Genomic DNA, 27,118 nt, shown 5'->3' with positions numbered 1-27,118 from the left:
TTTAACGGATGCTCCAAGAGTTTGGAAGGACTTCACCTAAAACAAGCAACTATCCTCAAACAAAAGCAAGTCTTTAAAAAAAAAAAAAAAAAAATGCCTGTACGTTGAAATATGTCATTACATGAAACTGGTCTGCGGAGGAAAAAAGCTTTGGGGACCATCGTTAACTCTGCTGAAAAAATATCACTGACATCATCGATTCATCGACTCCGACTCAACTTCCGTCACACGATAGTCGACTTCCGAAAATTATTTGGTTGTTCGACCCCAAACGTGTGCGCGATGTGACCGGCTTCCGAATTGGAAGTACTAATTCAGGACGTGCTGTCATTTGCTGCGCGGCGGACCGGCGCCCGCACGCTCTTTGCACCGAGAGCCATCTGTCCTGCATCAGAGAGTTTGTGTAGATTATGTTGGAAGGGGTGAGAAAAGGGGGAGGAGAGCAGGGGAGAGAGAGAGAGAGAGAGAGAGAGAATTACGCACAGCCTGATCGTCTCCTTCCTTCCAGATCTAGTGTGGCGGTTGGTGGTGCACAGGCAGTCCGCAGCCCTCCTCAGTGGGAGAGAAGTTTTCACCAGGGGGATTCTGTCCAAGAATTAAAACACCTTCATGTCGACTCTGTTGGATACGAACCGGCCGATGCTATGGTTACCTTTATTACGGTAGGGAGATTAATAACTTTTGTCGGCCTTTCGCTGTGGAGCTTTTAATGACTTGAATGGTGACAGACGACTAAACTAAAAGCCCAAGAAAAGCAGAAGTGTAGCATTTGGTCGCCTTGAAGTTGCCACACGGCGCATTTTCGGAAAACTTCTGAATGAACTGAACTCGGCACCATAGGCGGGATCGAAAGCTCTGAAGGGCCGAAGAGTAAACATTTACCTTTTGTATACACACCGGTTACGTGATGTATTTAAAAAGCTGGCTTCCTTTGACACAAAGCCGCGCAGCACAAACGAGACCAGGCACGGAGGAGAGATTCGCCGTGCCTTTGTGCAGGTAGAGGGTTGGGTTTCTTTAAGTTCTGCATAAATGTTGTGAGAGTCCCCTGGAGCTGTGTGGGAAGGCGTGTGGACGTGTTCTAGGGAGTGGAACTGCGTGATGTGGTTCAGCTTGTATTTTTAGAAATATGAAGCCAATTCAAGTTGTTCATATACTCATGTCACACACACACACACAAAACACGATAGTCATAATATCTGGAAGCATACTTTCAATTTTGAGTATATTGGACATATTTGAGTTACATATTCGGCCCATTATGGAATTTTGTATTCGTCCGCACACTTTCACAAAAGTTTATTACACAACTTAGAAGTATTAGTAAACAAAAGTATGGCAAAGTGAACTTGGCATATCATTGACAGTGCAAATTTACCTTTTTTAGTATACTCGGTTTTGTCTAGGTAAAATCAAAGTCTGTAGGTCTAGATTTGGAAAGTATTTCTATGTCCTATTGACGTGCAGGTCAAGTGGTTGATTGAGCATGATTCCATGCCTTAAAGGCAGGTTTATGTATACGGTAAGCTTTTGTGCAAGTAGAAGAATGCAGTGCAGTGAGTATTGTGATACTGTCCTATGTTGTTTGGTTAGCAAAACAGTCGTTTTTTGCGTGCGGTTGTATTCCCGACCTGGCGTGCGCACTGCCCCACGGCGTCGCTATCAGCGCAGGTCTTAATCATAATGTTTCCAAAGCAACAGCAAATCAATGCCAAAATTCATCTGGTTTTCCGCATCCCGTGAGCTCATTGTGTGTGTTAACCTTATGCGGAGTAAGCGTACAGTGAAAGAACACAAAAGAACGACTTCGTCTAAGTGGCCAACGCGTCCACGTGAAGCAGGCGTGAATGTGAAAGTGTCGCAGCAGGTTTTCCCCGCCGCTGTCAGTCAACTTGAGAGTCACTGGGTGTCCGCGTGCACGGAGGCCGCCGAACAGCTGTTGCAGCGGCGGCTTGGACGCCCTCCCGCCCGCGCCGTGCAGACACACAGCAGGCTGAGGAATTAGGACGCAGAGAAAGGGACGAGCGACGGGCCGCTGCTATGTCTACTTTATAAGCCCAGAAGAAGGCCGCTCGATGTGGCCTGATGGCACCTTACCGCCACGGGTCTGGGCTTTTGCATGTCAGTGGGGCGCAAGGACATCCTGCCGTTATTGTTGGTTTAACATTTTTCATCGTGTACTTGACCCACATTTGAGTATAATAGAAGCAAAGATGATACAGCCATTAAAAAAAAATGAAAAATCCGTGAGGGAGCCTGACCGCCAACAGTTCATGTAAAATCACGTCATGGCTGAAGGGTTATTTTTATAGACTTTATCTCCATTAAATGATTCACTGTTTACTTTGGAAGGAGCCGTCCCATCTTCACAAGAGTCTTAATGGCTTCATTTTGGTTGGAAGACCAAACATTTATCCCGTTCCCTAAAAGTGTTAAATATAAGCCCCGTTTGGAAGCACTTTTGCTATGTTTGTCATTGATGATGTTGCACAAATACAACCGGGCACATTGTGGATAAGATATTTGAATTCCACCACGTCGATCTGTGGCGCCGGCATTGAGACCGACTGACAAATTGGCCAAATATGTCGGATTGCGCTCTTCAGGACTTCATTAGCGCTATGTTGACCTAAACGGAGAGTCTAAGTGCTTCATGATGGCAGTCCTGCACATTCCCACTTTTGTGTGAAACATTTGGGAAACGGTCTTGTTTGTTTGCACAGCGCAGACTATAAATGCATAGATGGAACAATTAGAAAAGCACAACTGAAGTCAACTCCAATTCATGTAGGTTGACGAGTTTTGTCCATATATCGGTTTCACGGACGGTTTTGGATTCAAACGGATTTAATCAGTGAAAGAAGAGTCTGAGTTGACAATGAGAGTGCCTTGCTCTCAGGTTCAGTTCTTACTGAGACAAAAAGAGAGAAATCTGAACCAATGGCAGAAACAAAATCATGGGGTCTGACGAGTCCAGATTTGATGTTGCTCCAGAATGATAAGAGTCAATATCGTTGACCTAGATGGTGTTCTTCCACACCAAATTCATTCAAGCATGCCCCTTTGGACCTTACTTTAGTCCCAAAATGCGCAAAATCAGAATTACATTCATTGCTAAGCCGAAACTGTACACCCTACTAGTGAAAAAGTCCACAGTCCCTTAGTTCCGTGGCAATCGGTTGTTGGAAGTTGTCAGCATTCCAATGATGGACATGCGGTTGTGCTCGGACAAAGTCGAGCTCTGTTTTTTTTATGTGGTTGCAATTTTAGAGCCCTGCCGACTTCATGTTAGTTTATCCTTTGAGCAGGGCGTTTGGATGCTGCACAGGCTTATGGTTTGTACAAGTGAAGAAAACACGAGAAGTTTCATTAAGGACACGACGTATGTACAACTTCCTCTTCTTGTCACACAGCATGATGCACAAAAAAAGTGTGATTGTTTTACGCTCATCAATACCATTCGAGATCAGTGAAGAGGAACTTCGACGGCGCACCTTCTCTGTCCCATTGATCTTGACAGACAAGAAAAGCAGATCGGAATCCAGTGGCTCCGAGGTGAGGTTCCACATTCTCGGGACTTCAGTCAGATGACCGCTCGTCCCTCCTCTTTCTGTTCATTTTGACCCACTAATCTGCTTCTCAGTCTGGAACAATTTACTTTATCTCCCTGACTTTCCCCGTCCGGATCTTTATGAGTCTCATTTTCCCCTCCTTTTTACGACCTCCTCTCCATCTTTCAATCTGCTCACTCGTCTGTTTCTTTTCCACTTTCAAAAGTGGACTCTGATTTGCTGATAACAGGAGAGACTTGTGGATTGACGCCGAGAGATGTGATCGCGCAAATCAACCCCCTTTCCGAATTCTTTCCGACGTGCACACGACAGCTCTTTCTGACCCGCTCATCCTTTACCTCTGCCCACAACACTAAACAGGGAAGGTTTACCGCATTCAGAGTTGTAGGCAGCTGCAACCTATCCCAGCAGACTTTTTGCCAAAGTTGGATGACACCACGCACACGATTGTGAGATTGTGACGAGCGTCTAAAAGTGTGCGCGTCTGGTTAATCGGTTGCCAGCATGGTGCCGATGTACTGCGGTGACATCAGATGCCCGGAGGTGATCTGTGGCGACATGTGAGTCTTGTTCATGGCCGCTTTGATATTTGAACAGACAGATGTTGCAATGGCCGGCGGGTAGAACTCTCTGCCCAGTGTGTCAACCACACACGGCCTACTCACAACCACCCACCCACACCACACCGCCCCACACACACTTAATCCTAGCTTGTCCTGCCATTTGGTTTTAACCCTAACCTTAAAATAAAACTAATCCTAACTTTAATCTCTACACTGAAGCTAAATATTGAAGCCTAAATGTGACTCTTATAGAAGTCAGAGCCCAGTTCCCTCTCTGTCTGACTCGCCGGTTTGGAACTCTAAACGATGCTGTTTTGCTATTAAATTGCAACATGTGTGGCGCATTCATGCACTGTTGTGTGATAGCAAAATGAAATGAGTATTTTGAATGGGTGTAAAGTAAGTTTCTTTCGGCTTGTCCCGTTAGGAGTTGCCACAATGTGACATCTCAGATGAACGCTCATCTTTGTTTGGCACAGTTTTTACGCCGGATGCCATTCCTGACGCAACCCCACTTGGGGAGTAGAGGCCCCAGTGAGATCTGAACTCACAACCCTTGGTCTAATCACTGATGAAAGTAATGTTATTGCTTGCTGACTGCAAAGCAAAGGTGAACAAGATCTACTCTCAGACAGGATTTCTTAAAAAAAATGGTTTAAGGGCTCTTCTCTGAGAAAACTGATTCTGGAGATCAGAGGTTATTGAGGTGGTGAACAACTTTTCTCGTACATGTACCATAAAGAATTGGTGGATGTCCAATGGATTGCATTATTGTCATCTATGTCTATGCATTTCTAGGTGCAGTAGTTTAAAGCCATTCATTGGGTTACAATAGCGAGGATGGACGTGCCACGATTCTGGTCAGTTTCCGTTTACAGTTATATCGTCATTTTGGCAGTTCGCATCCTGGAATGAATACAACTCGGTCCGCGCAGACATGCAGATCCACCCTAAAGTGGAACTGCCCACACATCTGTTTTTTTTGTCAGTCAATGCGAGAACAAAGTGAAAGTCAGCCTTGTTTGGTCCCGGTGGAGTGTGGGATCAGAAATGGACGGACATGTGTGACTAATCAGATTTCTTTTGTTTCACATTTAAGATTCTGTCAGGGGCCCATTAAATTATGTGCACTACAGTCCCGTTGTGTTTCAACTGAGATGGGGATCCCAACGGGAAGCCCCATATGGGTTTGGCTTTGTATTGCAAGGAGGGTTGCAGTGCACTGCTCAGACATGGTGCTGATGCTGCTTTGTACTGGGGATGAGTACTGCTCCCTTTCTCTATTTCTAACTTAGTGCTGCTCCAACCCAACAGACAAAGTTAACCCATTCATGGGCAGCGTCCCATTTTTGGGACATCATGATTTTCATGCAATATATCCTTCAGTATATCAAAATATTCAAGTGTTTTAATCTGATTCTGATTCTGTTTTTTGGGACGATCTACTAAGAAAAGCCAAGTACCTTCTCGCAGGCAGCGTCCCATTTTTGGGACTAGATTATAAATTAGTAATTGTTATCACATAACTTAACCATAAACAAAAAAAAAAAAAAAGAAGTGTCATTTACTTGATTGCGGGCTGTTAGGAGACTTTTATCTCAATAAGGCAAAAAATTGCCACCCTGCCCATGAATGGGTTAATGCCATCAAATGACCTTGTGCTTTACAATGGTTAAATATGACATCTGGTCACAGTCCATAAAGCGCACACATTCATTGCCCTTGACAACTACAGAAGTCAAATATCCAAGTAAAGTGATTTATGTATGAGTCTACATAGTATATATAAATGCTGTTTTGTGATATATTATGCAGCCAGCCAGCCAGCCATCCATCTACCCATAACCTATCTTCACAGGGGATGAAGCCTATCCCATCTATCTTGGTCCTCAGTTCATGTCTTACGTTTGTATTATTGTGACAAAATCTCAACAAGTCAGAAAACTGTGCTTCTGGGAATTTGCTCCCAAATTAAAACACGATAGCCTCAAATGTCCTCATCTCAGTTCGTTTAAACCCAAAAATTTAGTCACGAGTTGGCTTTGCCATCCGATATCTACAGTGCACGCAGTAAAGGCAGTTGATATCTGATTCAGGCATCACGTAGACAATAGCAAGTGCGGGGGGGGGACAATGGAAGAGCAGCTCAAATCTTGAGGCGCTCTTAAAGTGGAAACTTGGCCGTTATCTTCTGTTTTCTTTATTTTGAGGTGAATCATGTGCACGCAGTGAAATATGATTTGCTTGTAAATCTTTTGATTGTGATCTGAGAGCCAGAATAAACAACTGATAATTGTAGTCTTTTGTATTTTTAATTTTTATTTTTTGTTGCGGGCCTCATAAATTGTTACTGTTCCAAGAGTTAGGGAGCCTCGGGACTTTCTAGAGCAGCAGGATGTGACATCACAAAATACATGCGCTGCGAAAAAGTGTTTGTCCCATATCAGATTCAATTTTAATATATCACAAAGAGAACGATGTTAATTTTTTTTAAGAAAATCACATCCAAACCTGTCTCTGTGGAATAAAAGCCCAGAAAATAATCACTAGTTGCCCCACCCCGGGCAGCAAAAAACTAAATTCAAGTGTTTGCGAGAATGAGTGATGATTCCTTCAGATCGCCGCTGCAGAAGAACAGCTCGACTAATATTGGAGGATTTCTCGCGAATTAACTGCGTTAAAGCTAACACCGCCGCGCCAGTAGCGTGCAAAGGTGCGTTGACGCCCGGGGCACAGAACGCGGCGGTGATGTCCCCTGCAAACTGATCGTCAACAGGAGTCAGGTGAGTGTTAATGCGAGCTTTTCAGACCCCAAAACCGCCGGTCAAAAAGGGGGTGCTAGCGGAGATTTCTACGCCTCGATGGATGTTTTTCCTCAGCAAAACACAATCTTTGACGGAGTGGGGGTATTTGGGGACTAGTTTGATTCCCACCAAAACCCATTTGGATCCTCGGAATAGGAGTGCTGATGAACACGTGCCTGCGGAGTATAAACTACTACCAACACACACACATCAGAGGAAGGAAGGTCAGCCACTGTAGAGCCTTACAAGTCTATTCTTGTGTTAGTGATTCCATTAGGCTTGACGCTGGATTAACTTCCCCTGATCTTCGAGAGTGATTTGGTAATAATACTAAATCAACTGTACGCTCTCTGATTTATCCACACAGCATGTTCAGAGTCCAACAAGCTCTTTCCGAGAGTGCAGACGGGTCCGTTAGCTCAGCGAGATTGGAGAAGTTGTAGATTGAAGGGAAGGTGATGGGAGATGAATGAGCAAGAGGGCTTTTTTGGGGGGTTGTGAAAGTTTTTGGGGCTGTTAAAGATTAAATAAAGAAAAGCATGACAGCCAGAGAACTGAAAACATTCAGTATTCAACAATTTCACTTGCACAATGAACCCAATTCCATTTCTAAACCCACTGGATACACATCTCAACCCTTTCGGTATCAAACACCTATATTTAGTACCCCGATGACACGGACTGGCGCACAAACGTTTTGACAACTGAAACGCAAGGAAATGTAGCACGCCAAACTCAAGTGGACCGGAATCAATTTTGTCGTGAAAATTCTGCCTCTTAATTTAAGATGACTCATGGGACTCCCTCTTATCTTATTTGATCATTATCTAAATCTACAACAACGACTTTTTATGATCGGAAAAATAATAATTTGATAAACGCTTGCCAGCCAAATGGTTCATGGTAAAAACATAAAAAAATACAGAACAGTTTTCGGGCTATACAAAGATTTCACTGACAAGGCACTAGTCCTGCTGGAGCCGATTCCAGCTATCTTCGGGCGGGATATGGGCTACACCCCAAACTGGTCATCAGCCAATCGCAGTGCACGTATAACCAAACAACTATTTGTGCTCAAATTCACATTTATGTGCAATTTAGAATCTGCAATTATCCCCACTCTGCATCTTTTGGGATGAACCTGGAGTAACCACACTCCCCAAAGGCGAGGCTGCACTTGAACCTGGTCCGTGAGGCAGATGTGCCAATCGTTCGTCTACCGCGCCGCCGGCATTGGGCCTTATCACGGAAAAAGGCTTTCAATGGAAATAGCAATAAATCATATTCAGCATCATCCGATGAATTCCTCAATTGGAAATTCAACTATTCGTTCTGCACATTCACATGAGCCTTATAAATAGGGTCATTTGTATATTCGACACAAAACAGTGTTTACAACTCGCAAAATGTTTCAAATTCTTTCACCATACAGTAGAAATTGCATGTGTGTGCAGTCCTGTTATGTGGGTTTGGTCAATTACGTAAGGGAACGTTAGCCACGTGTGTCATTGTCACACTAAACTAAACACGTGGGGGTAGATTGTATTGTGGATTCAAAGCGAGTCTTGCATCATGGCTCCTTCCACTCATGCGCTCAGTCAGATAGAACTATCATTTCGTGTTATAATAACACCAGCGGGCGGAAATATGACCTCTCCTCAGTCGCTTTGATACCATTATTGTCTTTATATGGAGTATAAATAAATTGTGAAGGGTGTAATATGGGGCCGCTTTTAACTAGCTATCTTGCAATCTTGTACAAATAAATACATAAATGGGGGGGGGGGGCTCTTGGGCATACACATGAGTCACGAGCCAACAGATGGCCAAAATCCAGCTCTGAATCGTAAGTGCAGGATTTTGAATTGTAAAATTATTTCAAGACAGAGTTCCAATGTATGAAATCCTCAATTTCAGGGGTGGCCAGACTTTTTTACCCCAAGATCTAATTTTCAAGCAGCCAGCCTCTCGCGAGCTACCGATGACGGGGAGGGGGATGACGATGATGCTCCCAAACCATTTTAAGATTATGTTGCCTCCTATATTTAAAATACATAATTAAAAAGAGAAAATGTCATCCAGTTGAACCACTTTTTCTTCGAATAGTCACATACGCCGACAGTCATATCATCTTAAAACAACAGCATTTCTTTTTTAACTTTCTCCATTAATATCGAAAGTAAACATGAGCAGCATCTCTAGCTCGTCTTTGCTCTACATTGCTCCGATTGTGTTGCTAACTAAGGCAACAGTGGTGGATGCTGTCATTATAAAACACATTGATGGGCTGCGGAAGTGCTGTAACATTTGTAATTGATTGTACGTATTGAAGAACGGGGGGAGGGGGGTCTAAGGTAAACTAGGAAAAAGAAAGTTTGGCGGACCAGCGGTCGTTGCGAGAGAAAATTCCGTGTGCTGCCTAACCAGTGACTTCTTTTTTTAATTTTTTTACTGTACGTATGTGAATTGTGCCATTGGATTTAACAACCAGTCAACCCTCACTTATTCAATCACTGTAAATTATTCTCTCACAATAGAAAAATCAAGACCACAAGAGCGACAAATTGCACTTCAATAAACAGTATATACTGGTACACATATTTTTCAAGTGTTGTATATTTAGCGGGAGATGTACTCGACCGACTGTCTAATTTACTCGCGAAAAAAAAAGGTGCCTGCTAATAATCTCATGTCAGCTGTTGCCACCACAAACCAACCCTGATGTCAACTTCCCATCACGTAGACGAGAGAGGGCATTCATACATGCTCATAATTGGCAAACAGTGCCTCTCCATCTCGTTTTGTCACGGTGTAATGACATGATGACTCACCTGCCTTTAAGGCCACAAAACAGTCAATAAAATTCCCTGTTATGATTGGAATTTTGCCCTTCCCTTAGCTTTCACAAAATCTTGGTACCCTCAGGGCTGAAAAAAACTTAGGTGTCGCCTGGAGGATATCTCAAGACACTCACTTGCATAATCTGTGTCAAATTCAAACTTTAAAAATAACAGTCTGTTTAATTCGCATAAATCGCCACTGTTTAATTCGCACAAATCACCACTGATACGGGCGCGATTGATTATTCTATGGCGATCGATCAACCCTTTTCATCTGGAGGATAAAAACTTGGTTGGAAAATGAGCCACAGATCTGACCTTGCTCCTCACGTTTTTCCCTCCATGCGCAAACATCTGGAGTCAACCGGTCAGTATTTGAACTCAGACGCCGGGTGAAAATCCCGGGGAGGATTTGCTGCTTTGGCACACTGTCCTCTAAAGCTCCGACACTAAGCGCCCCTGTCTGCATTATCACTGGGGGTCTCCATGTTAACTGCGACACTCACCACAGTCACTCGTAAACTGAGCAGCCCCCCCCCCCTTAAGATTGGTAAAAATCAAATTGTATTGATAATCTACAATCATGACACAGTCATTCACAGGAAGTGCTGAAATAAACACGAGTCTGCGGCTGAGTGCATGCTTACGCTGCTCCTCTCCTCCTGCTGCATGCAACTGTTAATCACTAATTAGTTTACAGCGCCTTACCTTCACAGCCCGGTTGCCAAAACGGAAGTTAAATCACTTTGCCCTCGCCGTTGGCTCAGCGCAGCGTCGGCCTTATCCGCACGCTCGCGCGTTAACCCAAGCAAAGCTGCGAGAGGTTAAGTGCTGCAGTAACAATATTTGCCTTCCAGATAGATTTGTTGAAAGAGCGATCGGTCAAAACGTTTAACTGCAATGCATTGTAGTCGTACATTTTTACCAAAACCGCACAGTTTATGAAGTGTAGAATTAAAAAAAAGACGGGTGCTTGTAGACCTGCATGCGTGTGTGTGTGTGTGCGCGCGCGCGCGTGTGCATGCGCGTTACAAACAGTTTGAGGCATTTAATTAGGACAGAACTTTCACAGGGAATGATCCGTCGCTGAGTGCCGGCGGCAAAGTCGATAAGAGTGCTTTTATAAATAAATACATCACGGCAAAATAAAATGCAGTTTCTCATATGACTCGTTGCTCCGAGATAGTGCGGACAACTGCCATATTAAAGTGGTTAGTCCTGTGATTATGGAAGCCCGAATGCCTGCCATGGTGGGATGATGCGCGCCATCGTTTTACACGCAGACACACACGCACACACACAATTGCTGGCAAGAGGGCAAATCTACATTTCGGTTTCAATCCGAGGGACAAAAATCTTGCGTTTACAAAAAAAAAAAAAAAAAAAACTTGTTCCATACAAGAGTACACCTGGGAGATCACGTCATGAACATTCAGTACCTGAGGCTACTGTTCTATATCGCTGTCTTTCCCTCCGTCAAAGCATCCATTCATCCCTCCATCCTTCCATCCTTCCATCCATCTCACATTTCTAAGAATCCCACATTGCACCCAAACACAGAGTTCAAACATAGAGATATACGATAGAGCGCCATTTGTTTGGCAGCGGCGCATGCCGCGTTTGAGAGCGCGGCCGCTCGAAGCAAAAAGCGGCAAACCGCGGGTGAGATCGTAGAGCAGGTGACGTGAGGAATTTGGCAAGTTACCCGACTGACATGTCAGGGGATGATCAGAAAAGGCTGAACCGGGAGGATAAACGGGAGCCAATCGAGTTTTGAGAGGGCAAATGAAGGTAAAAGATTCCGTTACAAGGTATTGCATCGTGAGGAGGAACCTGACGTGGATATAATAAGTCTAAAATGTTCAGAAGAGATATATGAAGTGGCCGCAGTCTTCGTATTTTTTTTTTTTTTTTATTCTTTGAAGCTGCCGATCACACTCGGGTGGAATTAAGTTTCTGAAACAACTCCGGCTATGAACAACACAATTTAGAAAGAATCACTGGAGCTCCCGCGTCAATGATTCCATTTTATTTTAAAACACACACACACACACACACAGCGCTCACATCTGAGGAAATCCAAGACGTTGTGAGCTTATTTTGTTGCAACACGTTCAAAAGACAATCTTACCTTGTCTTTGGACCAAAGGCGATGGTTATCCAAGCGCAGTTTCTCAGAAAAGCTGATCCTAAATCACACGCTGGACACTTACATCAGAACCTGCAAAATAAAAGCAAACAAACAAATAAATCACAGTATTTTTAAATTCTGCTACTTGACATCTGCATGCTAAAATAATCGTTCATCAGTCTTGAAATTGGGTAAATAGATAAAATACACCGGTGCCTTTAGGCATAAGTTTGATTTGTTTTATCAAATTCAGATCTCAAATCATTTTCCCCTTCTTTGAAATTCTGTTAATCAGTTTCAGCCACCCCAAAAAAAACAACAACCAAACAAACATTTTAATTTGTCTGTCATTCACATAGGATATAGAATACATGCCCGTGAGTTCTGTCACTAACCTTACAATGTGATCTAACTGTTGCTCCACATTTTAATTCTAGACTCTAAATTGCCCTTGGGTGCGATCGTGAATGCTTATTTGTCTCCATGTGACCTGTGATTGGCTGGCAACCAATTCAGAGTGCACCCCGCCTCCTGCCCGATGACAGCTGGGATAGCCTCCAGTGCTGCCGCGACCCTCGTGAGGATAAGCGCCTCAGACAATGTATGGATGGATGGATAATTATGATAACGCCACAACGCTGATGCTATTCTACTCCCCGTTTTCCCACAGCAGTCGTTTTTCACAAGAAAGCATAATTGGAACGAACACCTAAAAGATTGTTTACAGTGGAGTCATGTGATTAAAGCATATTTACGACCTCACAAACCCGACACAAAGCATGTAGAAAGGACACAGACTTGACTTGTTTGAATATGTTACTTTGTCATTGACAGTTTGCATCCTGTTTGACTTTTTGGCATATTGAGATGAAGCGTCAAAGTCATCCATCATCGACTTGCAAGCGCTACACGCCATTAAGAAACGTTGTATATAAATCTGTTACCAATGAACAAAGCCACTTAAGAAGGAGGGCGCCCACTTGACAACTCAAAAGATTCCGTCAGTCAGTCATCTGTACAGCCCAAAAGAGTCGATGTATCTACCGCAGGTTATCAACATCTAGATCACAGATCCACTTCAACGTTACTGATTATTATGTTGAGAAAACATTCCACATGATCTTTTTCCTCTTTCTCGCCTGGGCTCCAAAACAAACCCAAAACATCTTACGAAGTTTGATGTGAAACGGCGATAAGGCCTCAACAGTGGAATATAAAAAGGTGCGTTGTGCAGTTAAAGCAGACACCTAACAAGTGCCTCGTCAAGCCCTGGCCTGCCCCAAACGTCTGCTTTGCATGTTAGTGGTGACAATGAAAGGTGGAGGGAAAATAAACAAACAAACAGGGAAAAGGGAGCCAATAAACTTAAAATTCTTCCGTGCTTCTAATATTGTCATTTGCGTTGGTGTAAAACTTCACTACAGATCATTGCAGATGTACCTGAAAGTTTTTAATCTTCATATATTTTGATTTGTGATACAAATGTGTTCTGTTGGCATGAGTAATTCAACATGAGTAAGTCTGGTCCCTTTCACAAACTGCAGTACAATTCTTTTGCCGTCTCATTCATCTCTAGTGAGTGCCATTCATTTAGAATATTTCCATTATATTTACAGTGAAGAAAACAAGTAGCCTTTATTTGCACTTACAGAGGTCAAACGTTTCCTATAGTTGCTCACCAGGTTTGCACACACTGCAGGAGGGATTTTGGCCATCTCCTCCGCACAGATCTTCTCTAGATCAGACAGGTTTCTGGGCTGTCGCTGAGAAACACGGAGTTTCAGATCCCTCCAAAGACTTTCTATAGGGTTTATGTCTGGAGACAGGGTAGGCCACGCCAGAACCTTGATATGCTTCTGACAGAGCCACTCCTTGGTTTTCCCGGCTGTGTGCTTCGGGTCAGTGTCATGTTGAAAGACCCAGCCACGACCCATCTTCAATGCTCTGACTGAGGGAAAGAGGTTCTTCCCCAAAATCTCACAATACATGCCCGCGCTCATCCTCTCCTTAATACAGTGCAGTCGTCCTGTCCCATGTGCAGAAAAAAAACCCCAAAGCATGATGCTACCACCCCCATGCTTCACAGGAGGGATGGTGTTCTTGGGATGGAACTCCCTCCAAACACGGTTAGTGGAATGATGACCAAAACGTTCCATTTTGGACTCATTTGACCACAAAACCTTCGCCAATGACTCCTTTGTATCATCCAAATGGTCATTAGCAAACTTCAGACGGGCCTTGACAAGTGCTGGTTTAAGCAGGGGAACCTTCCGTGCCATGTATGATTTCAAACCATGACGTCTTAGTGTATTACCAACCGTCACCTTGGAAACGGTGGTCCCAGCTCTTTTCAGGTCATTGACCACGTCCTATCATGTAGTCCTGGGCTGATTCCTCACCTGTCTAAGGATCATTGAGACCCCACGAGGTGATATCTTGCATGGGGCTCCGCTCCAATTGAGATTGACCGTCATGTTTAGCTTCTTTCGTTTTCTAACGATTGTTCCAACAGTGGACTTTTTTTTTCCCCCACCAAGCTATTTGGCAATTTCTCCGTAGCCCTTTCCAGCCGTGTGGAGTTGTACAATTTTCTCTTTGGTGTCTTCGGACAGCTCTTTGGTCTTGGCCATGTTACAAGTTTGAGTCTTACTGATTGTATGGGGTGGACAGGTGTCTTTATACAGCTAACGACCTCACCCAGGTGCTTCTGACTCAGGATAATACATGGAGTGGAGGTGGACTCTTAAAGGCAGTCTAACAGGTCTTTGAGGGCCAGAATTCTAGCTGATGTGTTCAAATACTTATTTGCAGCTGTATAACACAAATAAATTGTGAAAAAACACATTGTGGTTTCTGGATTTTCCTTTTTAGATGATCTCTCTCACAGTGGACATGCACCTACGATGAAAATGTCAGACGCCTCCATGATTTCTAAGTGGGAGAACTTGCAATATAGCAGGGTGTTCAAATACTTGTTTTCTTCACTGTACGCTTTCACAAATTGGCTTAAACAATACAATTGCACGCCTTTATTTATTTATTTATTGTCACTTTGTTGGGGGCATAACCTCAATCCACTTTGCACAAGCTCAGTGTGTCATCTGACTGGAGCCATTTGACTGTTATCTGCTTGCCGGAGCCTCTTCATTTAGCCTTTAGGAAGACATCTGCACGACGGACTTGGAATTGTCACAAATGATAAAACGGCCTGGATCCCTGGCAAGAGAATGGTCCCGGAAGAACATTCAGCCCATACAAATTGATAGTGTAATTACAAAAAAAACAAAACAGGACCACCACACATGGAGCGTTGTGGTGGTGCAAGACAAAGCCCGAATTCCAGATAGGCTCCGTTTTATTTTGACCACAAAACCTTGTGAATGTCACATGAAAAATGAATTGTCCTTGAGCGAGTCTCACAGACGCTCGACGATTTTCTTGTAAATACACGTCACGCTATTTCCTACTTTTGACACTTTGGGCACAGCGTTTCCAAGGTGCCGAACGATTTTGACATGTACGCGAGCGGCATTTTAGAGCAATGCAGACGATAGCAGCTACAGTATGTCGTCGTCACGGTATCGTACTATTTTTGTGTACTGTCAGCCAGGACGACTGTTATTCATTGCTGTGAATCGCAGACAGGTTGTCAACAAAGACAAGTAGCCGTAGTATTTATGAGGCTTCATAATAAAACACAAAGCGTTTTTCTTTTCCTATAAAGGCCTGGGAGTATATACCACATTCAAAACTCTGACCTCTTGTGAATGTGAGGAATTCTCTTTTGACTCCCCCGAGGCCTCAGATGCTTCTTCTTGCCCCGACCTGCCACTGAAGTCATTTACCGTATGTACACAATGCATTTGCCCTCACGGAATGCTACATCAGGAGTATGTACAGTATCTTTTCAGCGAGACCTATAAGTATTTTTCAGCTAGAATCTCAGCTGGGGTTGTGAGTTATCGGGAAAGAAAATTTGTAACACGTGGGAAAAAAAAAAAAAAAAAAGACGAGCTAAAATAAGATTTGTCGGAGGCTGCCTGAAATCAAGCATGTTGTAAATACGGTTGTTATAAAGGATGCCTTCATACAGAATGAAAATTAATCATATAAAATGTAGCTGAGGAACAGTTTAGCTTTGAATATGACGTGTTATAAATAGACTTGGTCTTTCATTTACCCAATATTTGTTTGGTTCTTTATGCAAACAACAACGCTGACCTCAGCTTCAGCAGATGGGATGGGATTGTGCCACAAGCGTTTTGGTTACACCTATTAGTTAAACTCATCACCAGTGCAAACCAAAACAGGGGAGAAAAATAATAAACACTCACTGCGACACTGTTAATCGTCAAAATGAGCCATAAATGCATTAAAAAGGATCACGCAGGATTAAGACGGACGTTGTTTCAGGCGAAAGGATGAGGTGAGGAGCTTGTCAGTTTTAAGATAAATGTACAGTATGTCATGACGACACCACGTCATCGTCCAGGAAATAAGGACATCAACATCATGACAAAATACATAAAAAAAAAAATAGAACATTTACACGTGAAGTGAAGGGAACTCATAGGCTTGAGCTAAAACAGCTGTAGCGCCTTAAGAAAATGAGGCCAATGGGTAAGCATAAAGATGAGACGAGTCAGGGGCAATGAACTTAACGGAGGAATGGAAACTGTCGTCCAGCGGGAAAGAAGCAAGGCAGAACAACTGAGCTTGGCTCACTTCGCTTGCCCTGATCTGCAACCGCTCTCACGTTGACGGAAACGGTCCGCGTTGCAGGAAGAATATGATATGACTGACTGGGAACAGTCTGCGAGCAGGGGCGAATGTCAGGGGGGACCGGGAGGGGACAGACTACTCTCAGTTTGCAGCATTGAAGTCCAAAAGGCGCGTTTCTTTTCATGTGGTCTCAAATCCCTGATTACACGCATGCGTGTTTTGCTCTTACGTTCAGTGCTACTTTTTTCTTGCATTTAAATACAATATTTAGCATATTTGCCAAGAGACATGATGTTGACTGTTAACTGATGCCATATGCACTGTTATCAACAATCTAGCACAAGGGTGCTCAATGCTAGTCGATCGCGAGGCAGTTTTGGTCGCAAGAAAAAAAAAAAGATGTCAGCCAATTTTCCCTCTAAATTTCATAGGTGCGCAATTGTGTCTCTTCGCAGATATTCTGCATTACGCACGCACACTCTTTTTCCCTACTTTACCTTACACCTACACCCCTCCACTCATAATTACAGACGTTACAGTACTTATGCAGCCCATCAATGTGTTTTATAATGACAGCGTCCACCACCGCTGCTTTATTTAGCGACACAGTCTGGGCAACGTAGAGCAAAGATGAGCTAGACATGCTGCTTGTGTTTATTTTCGATATTAATGAAGACAGTTAAAAAAAAAATGGTGTTGTTTTAAGATGCAATGAAAAAAAATAGTTAAACTGGATGAGTTTTTCCTCCTTTCCGAGTGGGAAAAGTCTGGTCTGAACCCAAATTAGAAAGTGCGGGATGAGATCGTGTGTCATTTAAAAATTTCACCTTGGCACAGCCTAATCCAGTATGAAAGCACAGACAATACAGTGCACAAAAAGCTAATTCTGTCTTTTAATTATTGGAGGCAACATAACATTAACTTTAAAACGGTTTGGGAGCATCGTCATCATCATTAGCGACCCCCCCCGGTCGTCGGTAGCTCGAGAGAGACTGGCTGCTTGAAAAGTAGATCTTGGGGTAAAAAAGTCCGGGCAACACTGATCTAGCACAATTTTATTTCTCAAGGAAAGCGCTTTTGGAGAGGGAAAAATGGTTTCTTTCAGGAAAAAGTGGGGACGGTTCTGCACAGAGGTTTTTACTTCCATGACTAATTCATGACAGAAAAAAGCATGTTACTGAAAAAAATAGTGCCTGTGTGATATCTTGTGGAACTGTGTAAATTGTGCATCTGCTGATGCAAACAGTCATCCCAAGAAACACTCAAAATTCAACCAAAACAGTTATCGGTCATGAACCTTGGGAGGCCGCTAAGATTCCCTTCGCTTTCAAAGAGAAATGTTTGACAAGAAGCACAACAAAATCATGGTGCTGTATTTATAGATTTATGGCAGGCCATGGTATGAAGCCGCATGAGAGTTCCCATGTGTTCCTGGGCCAAGACAAACATTGCTACCAGCCATATAGCGAACTTCATCCTCTGCAGCGTTTCTCAAAGATAGCAGTCTCCAATGTCCTGTGTCTGTTTGTCTTTACAGATCTTACAGGTGAATCTAGTGATGTCCATCCTGCTCTATGTGATGGTCCTCGTGTACCTCTATGGTATCCAGGCAACCACCATGGAGAACAGTCGCCAGGGGCAACAGCAGCAGGAGCAGCAGCAGCCCAGTCCGGACCCTCTAAACTCCCTCATCATCCAACTGCTCCAAGCTGACCTGACCAGAGGCAAGACAAGGGGGAACCAGACCCAGCAGGGGAAAAGCAGGAACACGGACCAACGGGAAGCGCTGCCGCCTCTCCACAGTGCTAACCTGGTTCCGGACGAACGGGGGGACACAGAGCGGTGGGGCGAGGCGGGCCGCAGCGAAAGGAACGCCAGTGTGAACGAGGGGCAGGTGACAATTTTGAGCTCGGACCTACTGAGCCAGCACAAGCGCTTTAATTCCCCCCGGGTGCTGCTGAGCGATCGGGCACCGCTGCAACCGCCGCCGATGTACATGGCGGACGACTTTCTAAGCGGCGGACCGGAGGGCCAAACTTCCGGAAACAAGACCCGGAAGAAGCGCTACACTGAACACAAGAGTTATCGCGGGGAATACTCCGTGTGCGACAGTGAGAGCCAGTGGGTGACTGATAAAACTCAAGCCGTGGACACCAGGGGAACCCCCGTCACGGTTTTGGACAAAATCAAAACCAGCGCCACACAGGATATTAAGCAATATTTTTACGAGACACGCTGCCGGACCCCGCGGCCCTTCAAGGGGGGGTGCAGGGGTATTGACGACAAGAACTGGAACTCGCAATGCAAGACGACACAGACTTACGTGCGAGCGCTAACGCAAGTTCGCAATTCGGTAGGATGGAGGTGGATACGCATCGATACCTCCTGTGTTTGCGCGCTGTCCCGGAAACGTCACAGGACGTAAACCCCTACCCCTAAGCCCTCTCCGCGCAAACCCCAAACCCAGAATTCTACATTCCGTTTTTCCAGTTCACGGTGCTCTCCAGCACAGGAATATGCACTGTGTCGTGGCGATATCAAATGACATCTATTGAAGAAAATGTGGGTCCATTTCAGTGAATCACATGCTGCAATTTCAAAATTCAAATTCCGTGGCGCGGTGTCGCCGTTTCGGAAGAACTCCTCTGAGCCAGGGTGCGAAGGGGGAACTGTATATATAAATTATTTAAATTATACAAAACGCATGTAGCTCATACATGTTTGTCGAAATACAAATGGAAGAATATATTTGTGTTATTTATTGAAAGAAGTCTGCTTCCAAAGAAATGAAAATGTGTACCAAAAAAAAAAAAAAAAAACAACAACAAAAAAATATGACAATGGACTTATGTCACGACTACAAGACCGAGCCGGGCTGCAATGGTGCTTCACACTGAGACTTACAATGTGCCTTGACCAGTGTGCAAGCAAAGCAAAGTGGGACATTCACACACAAAACAGATGGGGAAAAAGTTGCAAAACCTTCAGAAAATTTTTTTAGACACTTGATTGGGCACACATTCGAGATATTAAAAATTGGCCAAGTCGCATTTACAAACACTTCATTCTGTGAAGCTTGACACAAACCAAATCCAGAAATTGCTGTCAGTGATGGTTACAAAAAAACAAAACACAAAGTTGTTCTTTTGTCTACACTGATGACCCTTTCTCACAAAACTGGTGTCACATGCAATATATGTTTTTCCTTTAAATAAAATATATTTAAAAAAAAAAAAAAGCAATGTTTGGAAATATTCCACGAGAAATGCCATGATGTTGTATCTTGGTTTACCACAGACTGGAGTGAGCATGTACTGTATTCGATTTCTTCACCACCAGTTCCTAGAAAACCCATTGGGTTCCAAAAAAATAAAAATAAAATAAATGGATTTCTTCAGTTTAGATTGTGTTCATGAAATAAAAATGTCGAAAATTTGCACGCATGGAGTTCCGAGAGACCGATACAGGCCCGGAGGGAAAGTACCACTGACCGCTGCACCCGATCACTAAAAAAGTCGAGCAGTGCAGGCAATACACAAGTCCACTCAAGTTCCACTCATTCTGTTCTCCCATCAGAAGATTTATGCTTTGATTATCTTATCAGATACAAGCACAGAGTGTCAGATAATGATTCAAAGGCTTTTTAAACTGTAAAAAAAAAATATCTAGTTTCATTTTATTTAATCGCCTCCAACTGTAAGAAGGTGTTTTGGACATTGGGATTTTTCTGACAGAGGTCTCGGGAGTCACAAAAGGCCAAAGCAGAACTTGCCATCCCTAATAACTGGAGGTCTTACAACGGGGCAAATCTGATTTAAGGAGATGGGCATACATGCCGAGCTGGGATTGAAGTCTGTAATCTGCTTTTCTAAGAGGATCTTATCATTTGCCGGGCTTAAGAAAAGAGGAGCTCAGCGACGCCTACGATGTACTGCCCAAAACGCCTGCGCCGAGTTAAAGTAACCTTATTAAGAATGTGTTTTTGGTATCTTTTCACTGTTCCTGGATGGGACATGATCCGGACGGGTCGTGTTTTTCAGCATACGCAGTGTCCACAAAAAATGTACCAACTGGCCCCCTAACTGCATACGGACAAAGCGTAATGGTCCAATGTAGATGCTAGTTTTGGGCAGAGGACCCAAAATTTGTACTCAAGTAAAAGTGCTGTTACTTGAAAATAATATGACTCAAGTAAAATGTAGTCCCGCGAAAAGTTACTCCACAAAGATGCAGTACTTTGTGCACTCAAGTACCGATTGATTTTTTTTTTCCCCATCAGTGCATGAATGTGGAAAAAGACTATGGAAGTAAATATGTGCCACCAGGATTTGAACTTTAAATGTAAATTGATCACATTTTCAATACTTGTATTTCAGTGTAATTTTTCAATGTTAACAATTCAACTGGCTACAGTTCGCTGTCTGAAATTCAACATGCTACAATTCGCTGCCTGAAATTCACCGTCTGTGCCACCAGGCAGGGTTACTTCAGGTCAGAACCAAACATCCAGTCAATCCAGTTCCGCTTTCTTAGTATGTGACGTCATGTGACTAGGAAAGCGTAACTGCGATTAGCTTGGTCTTCGGTTCTGACCTGAAGTAACCCTGCCTGGTGGCACAGACAGTGAATTTCAGACAGTGAATTTTAGCCAGTTGAATTGTTAACATTGAAAAGTTACACTGAGATACAATCATTGAAAAATTTATCACTTTAAATTTCGAATTCAAATTCCATTTTCTGTGGCATTTCAAATTCAAAACCCGGTGGCACATATTTACTTCCGTAATAGACCTTTTTCTTTTAAGATGCTTGACTAACTGGTAGAGAGTGGAATTTAACTCAACGTAACGGAACAAAAGCCACATTTCTTCGAAACCAAAAAAAAAACCTTGAAATAACAATATCAAACCTAATTCGAAAAATGCAGCTCATTATAAAAATTTCAGTCCACAATGTTAGTTAGTCGCTACCTCTGTACACTTGTCTGATCTTTATGAGATCTAATATTAGGGATGTGCGACGCTACACCGTAAAAATGATTCCAATGGTGAGCCGTCGAGTATGTCTCAGTCACGTCTGTCGTCTTTCGTGGATCGCAGTCGATGACTGAATGACGAACGATTGCAAAATCCATTGTTTTCTTCCCTTGGCCCAATCTTCAAAAATGTGTTATTATTGTGGTTGCAGTACGCCAGAGCGAAGTATCACAGCATCGTGTTTCGACTTAGATTCTGCATTGCTTGTCAGAAGTATGTCTTGAAGCGTGCAGATCAATTACACGCAAGGGTGAAAACGCCAACGTTCAGCCGACTCGAATCTTCCGCTGAGGTCTGACCCATCACGCTTTTGCAAACACGTTTTGAATGTTCCCATAACCCGTTCAAATAAACCTACAAGCAGACAAATAAACCCTTGCACACCCAGATGAAGTGGGCCGGGTCTCAAGGGTCTTAAATTACACCCTCGCAAGCTTTACATGATTTTCTTTTTTTTTTTTTTTTTGTTTCAGCGTTGAATGGCCGCGCTCTGACGGACGTGAGTTAAAAAAGGTCTTACAAAGGTTTTTGCGTTCAAATGTTGAGATCTACAGAAGGTGAAGAGGGAGTTTGTGTATTTTGGACAAGAGAAGTAGGGGGGGGGGGGGGGTCACGTTGTCCCGAAGCTTGATGAAAGCCTGGAGCGCATGTGTTTACACATGGAGCACATTAATAACATAGTTGAAGGTGTTCCACCAAAATCAATTAACATCCAAATATTATCCCCACAGTGTAAAGTCGTGTTTAGCTGCTGTTTTTTAGCTTGAAAATAAAAAGATTAGATTAGGGTATGGATGCGGTGGCTGTAAGATTAGGGGATTTTCCAAAGTATCTTGAAATATCCCAACTGTGATTGAATGTAGTTTGTTACCACCGCTAACAACAACCCCAATAATAAATAAAATGAATTAATATACACGTGCAACACTGCTGGAAACAGGAACATTTTTTTTTGTTTTTGCCACATTGGTAGCTAATGTGAAAGCAATTAAAATCAAAATCGACCTTAAAAGCCATTATATTGATATTCAAACATTGCGGACTTTGTATCAGTCCGTTGTGGTAGAGGAAGCCAAATCAAAAGGCAAAGCTCTCAATTTACCAGTCAATCTACATTCCTACCCTCACTTATGGGCATGAGCTGCGGGTCGTGGCCGAAAGAACAAGATCCCGGATACAAGCGGCCGAAATGAGTTTCCCCCGCAGGGTGTCCGGGGTCTCCCTTAGAGAGAGGGTGAGAAGCTCGGTCATCCGGGAGGGGCTCAAGTGTCGAGCCGGTGCTCCTCCGCATTGAGAGAAGCCAGATGAGGTGGTTGGGGCATCTGATTTGGATACCTCCCGGACGCCTCCCTGGTGAGGTCTTACGGCAACGTCCCACGGGAAAGAGAACCCGAGGACGACCCAGGACACGCTGGAGAGACTACGTCTCTCGGCTGGCTTGGGAACTCCTTGGGATCTCTCCGGAAGAGCTGGAAGAAGTGGCTGGGGAAAGGGAAGTCTGGCTATCCCTGCTGTAGCTACTTTCCCCGCGATCCCACCCGGAAAATCGATAGCATGAATATATAACTACCTAAACAGTGATAGGACTACAGATAACTAATTTACTGCAGTTTTTCCAACGCCAGAAGTTCTAAACATCCCAGCCAAGGTAAAATGGCGAGTTTATGAATGTCATGTTATTTTGTCTCGATTACATCAAACATCAAACCTACGATCTGCTCCGCCTCGCATGCTTGAGACTTTGAGTGGATTTACAAAGCGCTTTAGAAAACCCACGAGCGAGTGCCTCATTCAGCATCAGACATTCCGCGTGTCAGCTTTGAAGGAGCCTCGAAATACCATCGTTTTAAAACCCTCACTATTTCAGAATAAAAGTCCTAATATGGTCCTCGGGGAGGCCAACCGTCAGTTTTTCGCCAAAAATAGACAGTTTCACACAGAATCCTTCGGATGTATGCTGGCCTGCAAGTCAGATGTTATAATGCAAGTGAGGGTGGGGGGGGGGGGGGGGTTCAAGAATTCAGGCCAGGAATACAAGAGCGGGGTTGACATATAGACTTTTCTTGAATTCTTTTCTCGCAAGTCTGTACCAAAATCTGAGCGATAGCCTCCCACCCAAAATGTGCACCTATCTGAAGCAGTACAACGCGTACACACGGGTATGTGTCCCAAAAGTCCTCGACCGCAAACATTGCAAAAATACTTGACGGCCTCAGGGTGGGGAATGGTCGGCGCGGGGTGCTTTTATTATTGACATTGGCCGCGGTGAAGTGATGCTGGCCCACGTTTAATTGGGCGACAATGGAAAGCCTGTGCAGCCGGCGGAGGGCGAGACCGTCCTGGCGCCCGCACAGACACGTCGGGGGTGGGTGGTTTGCGGGGAAGAGCAGGAAAAGACGGAAACGAGAAGGTGCTTTTTCGCAGAGATGACTTGCAGATGTGAGGCCGCCGTGAACATCTGCAGCTGGACGCGCCGCTGGCCACCCACCGGGTCTCGCGATGTATGCGCGAGGAGAGAACACGCGTGTTCAAAAGTAATGCCAACACGGGTGACTATTCACTTTTGGGGCTTTTCCTGCATTTTGCTCATAATGCGGAACAGCAACATTAAGCTGATTTGTCGGCTTGTGGGCGCACGAACAGCAGATGCATTCATCTGGTTGTTTAGGTCTCTGTGTTTGAAATCCAATAAAGGAGCTTTTTTTTTAACTCCCCCAATCTTCTTCCCCATCTCGTCACCATGCCCGTGTTATTCTACCGCCGCCGACCGCACACTTGGCGACCTTCCGCTTTGGAAAACAAGCAAACGGACAGCAGTGCAATTAGAGGCGGCCCAATTGGTTGGATTTAAGTCAACTGGATGGAAGCGTGCGGTTTATCGCCATTTAGAGTTTGACACTCGCAAGGGTTCCCATTTCCAAATGTGCTCGATTTCTGTCACTTGCAATAGTTCTGATCACTTTGAAAGAGGATATACTGGAGTGCGAAATTTCAATATTTCCTGAAAAGGTACAAAATAAGTACTATTCCCAAATAGTTCAGCTTTGCATATCAGTGCAAAAATGTATCCTTTTCTCTCATTTCCATATTTCCTGCATGAAAAGTGACCAGTCTCAGATCATATCCATTTGTGGCGCAATTTATTTATTAATTTATTATTATTATTATTTAATTGTGGCGCTATGTTAAATCCCCAGGGATGACTTGAAAAATAGAGGAAGATAAGGAAATAGATGTTTTTGCAGAACTACAGGGCAGAATCACAAAATAATTACTTGTGCCTGTAATTTATTCTTATTAATTTTTTTACCTTTAGGAGCTTTGTAAATTCTTTTGGCTCCGACGGTTGTTTTCATCGTCTCTATTCGCGGCGGCCTTGGGAATCCCATAACATTCTGTGTATGTTTTTACAAGGCCCTTTCCTACATATTTTAAGTTTACGAGATTTTTCACCCTCTGGTGACATTTCATTTGTATTAGTCAAATTTTTTTTTTTAATTTACAGCACACGGGCATATGAAGAGCTTTGCAATTGCATTGCCACTGTTCCCATCACAATATTATTTTTGTCCTTGTTGAAGTGGAGTCATAACCCACTCAGTTTAAATAATACCTCATGTGAGTTTCTCACAAGTTGGGCAACCCAGATTTGGCCATCTTTACCCCTTCCAAGAAACAAAATGCCAACAGTCTTTCGTGGAGATGGATTGCTCGGAGAAATATGAACTTCTCTGGTTTACACGAAACATTATTTTCTTGATCATGAAGCAGTTTTTTTTTTTGTCTGTCCTTGTTTATTCAGTTTTCTGAATGACACCAATTTTAAATGCATAGTTGTAAGTAGTGCTCCAGTGATATGGATTTTTTGAGGCGTGCTAATTCTGATATTTGTCAGGATAAAATAATGATAACTGATCAGTCACCCAGTTTATGTAAAAACGACAATTATAAGGCGGCCTGGTGGATCAAGCTGGAAAGGAATTGGCCTCACAGGTCTGAGGTCCCGGGTTCAATCCTGAACAAAGTTTACTGGGATATATTGTTAATCCTCTTTGGAAAATGCCCATTATTACGGTAGATTGTGTTACAATAGTTGACTTATCGTAAAACACAAATCTGCACTTTAATGGCTATTTTTTTAAACATAAAAATTGTATTCATGGAAATTTCCAAAACCATTTGCAATTGAATCATGCATGTTCTCCCATAGGCGGCAGTTCTGAGGTCCCGAGTTCAATCGTGCACCCCGCCTGTGTGGAGTTTGCACCTTCTCCCCTTGCCTGCGTGGGTTTTCTCCGGGCACTCCGGTTTCCTCCCACATCCCCCAAAACAACATTAATTGGACACTTTAAATTGCCCCGAGGTGTGATTGTGAGTGCGACTGAAGTCTGTCTCCATGTGCCCTGCGATTGGCTGGCAACCAGTTCAGGGTGTACCCTGCCTCCTGCCCCGTTGACAGCTGGGATAGGCTCCAGCACTCCCGCGACCCTGGTGAGGATAAGCGGCTAAGAAAATGGATAGATGGATGGATAAATATAAACTTTTTTTTCAGTCCCTTAATGCTTACAAATTATGAACAATGATTGTTTACTACATAGTACATTTGTCTTTTTCGTATTTCAACAGTGCGATACATTTGCACCAAAAAAAAAAAAAATCATCCCATTTAGTTCAATGTGAGAAGCTGCAGTTCTGCAAATATTTTCAAAAGTCACGTTTTTATGATCTCAGTTAATGAAGGAGGGAGCAAACTTAAAAGCTTGAGAAACAAACAAGTGCAACATAGCAGCTTGAAGGGATTTTTACTCAGGGGTTCCAAAAGGGCTTCTTTTCATTTGCAAAAATGTAAAAAGGTCGACTCAAGACCCCTACAACAACAAGGATTGACTGACGCCTCAACCCCAAAATAACACACTGAGAAGAGAATTAGTGTCAAACATACGAACACGACTCCCTGCGGTTATAAACCTCTCGCGACCGAATACGACGGTGACGTTTGGAGGGGTCGGGCACGGGGACACGATACGTCGATGACAGATATGGCCCGTGTTAGTTCAGATCATCACGGAACCCTCAGCTTAAACATTCGGCCAAGGAATTACATGTCGAATGGCAAAGAATCAATAAAACCAAGCAGACGGGGTGCGGACTATGTCACGAAACACTTGGCTCAAGAGGGCTTAGGACCCCTTTTGAACCTGATCTATGGTACAGATATTTATTTCCCTGTCAAATAATGTCAAGTGGCTGATTGAATATGCACAAGAAACTCAATGAAACTGTTTTTATCAAAAAGTAATTTTCCAAACTGGGAGGCTTCTTCATATAGAGTGAACACATATTTCATCCCCATGCACAGTTAGTTGCAAACCAACAGTCAAACTATTTCACACATTAATATTATATGATCCGTGTTATTTTACGCGGCTCGTAGAGGAAAGCACTCGGAG

General features: G+C 43.6%; 1 protein-coding gene and 1 long non-coding RNA gene across 2 annotated transcripts in view; one reads left to right on the top strand and one right to left on the bottom strand.

Annotated features, from left to right (window-relative positions):
- LOC133493612 (uncharacterized) overlaps positions 1 to 27,118 on the bottom strand; it is a 68,998-nt gene that overhangs the window by 35,010 nt on the left and 6,870 nt on the right. The window contains exon 4 of the long non-coding RNA XR_009793060.1: positions 11,911 to 12,000. This is a non-coding gene — a long non-coding RNA (uncharacterized LOC133493612). The remainder of the gene's footprint in view (positions 1 to 11,910; positions 12,001 to 27,118) is intronic.
- On the top strand, positions 528 to 19,930 carry ntf3 (neurotrophin 3). Its single transcript, XM_061807149.1, has 2 exons — positions 528 to 662; positions 18,170 to 19,930. Exons 1-2 carry the CDS (start codon positions 645 to 647, stop codon positions 19,055 to 19,057), a joined length of 906 nt encoding a protein of 301 aa, XP_061663133.1. The 5' UTR covers positions 528 to 644; the 3' UTR covers positions 19,058 to 19,930.

Source organism: Syngnathoides biaculeatus, chromosome 20 (assembly GCF_019802595.1).
Source record: "Syngnathoides biaculeatus isolate LvHL_M chromosome 20, ASM1980259v1, whole genome shotgun sequence".
NCBI classification, from domain to species: Eukaryota; Metazoa; Chordata; class Actinopteri; order Syngnathiformes; family Syngnathidae; genus Syngnathoides; species Syngnathoides biaculeatus.
Note: the sequence above shows the minus strand (reverse complement) of the source record. Positions and strands in the feature narration are given on the sequence as shown.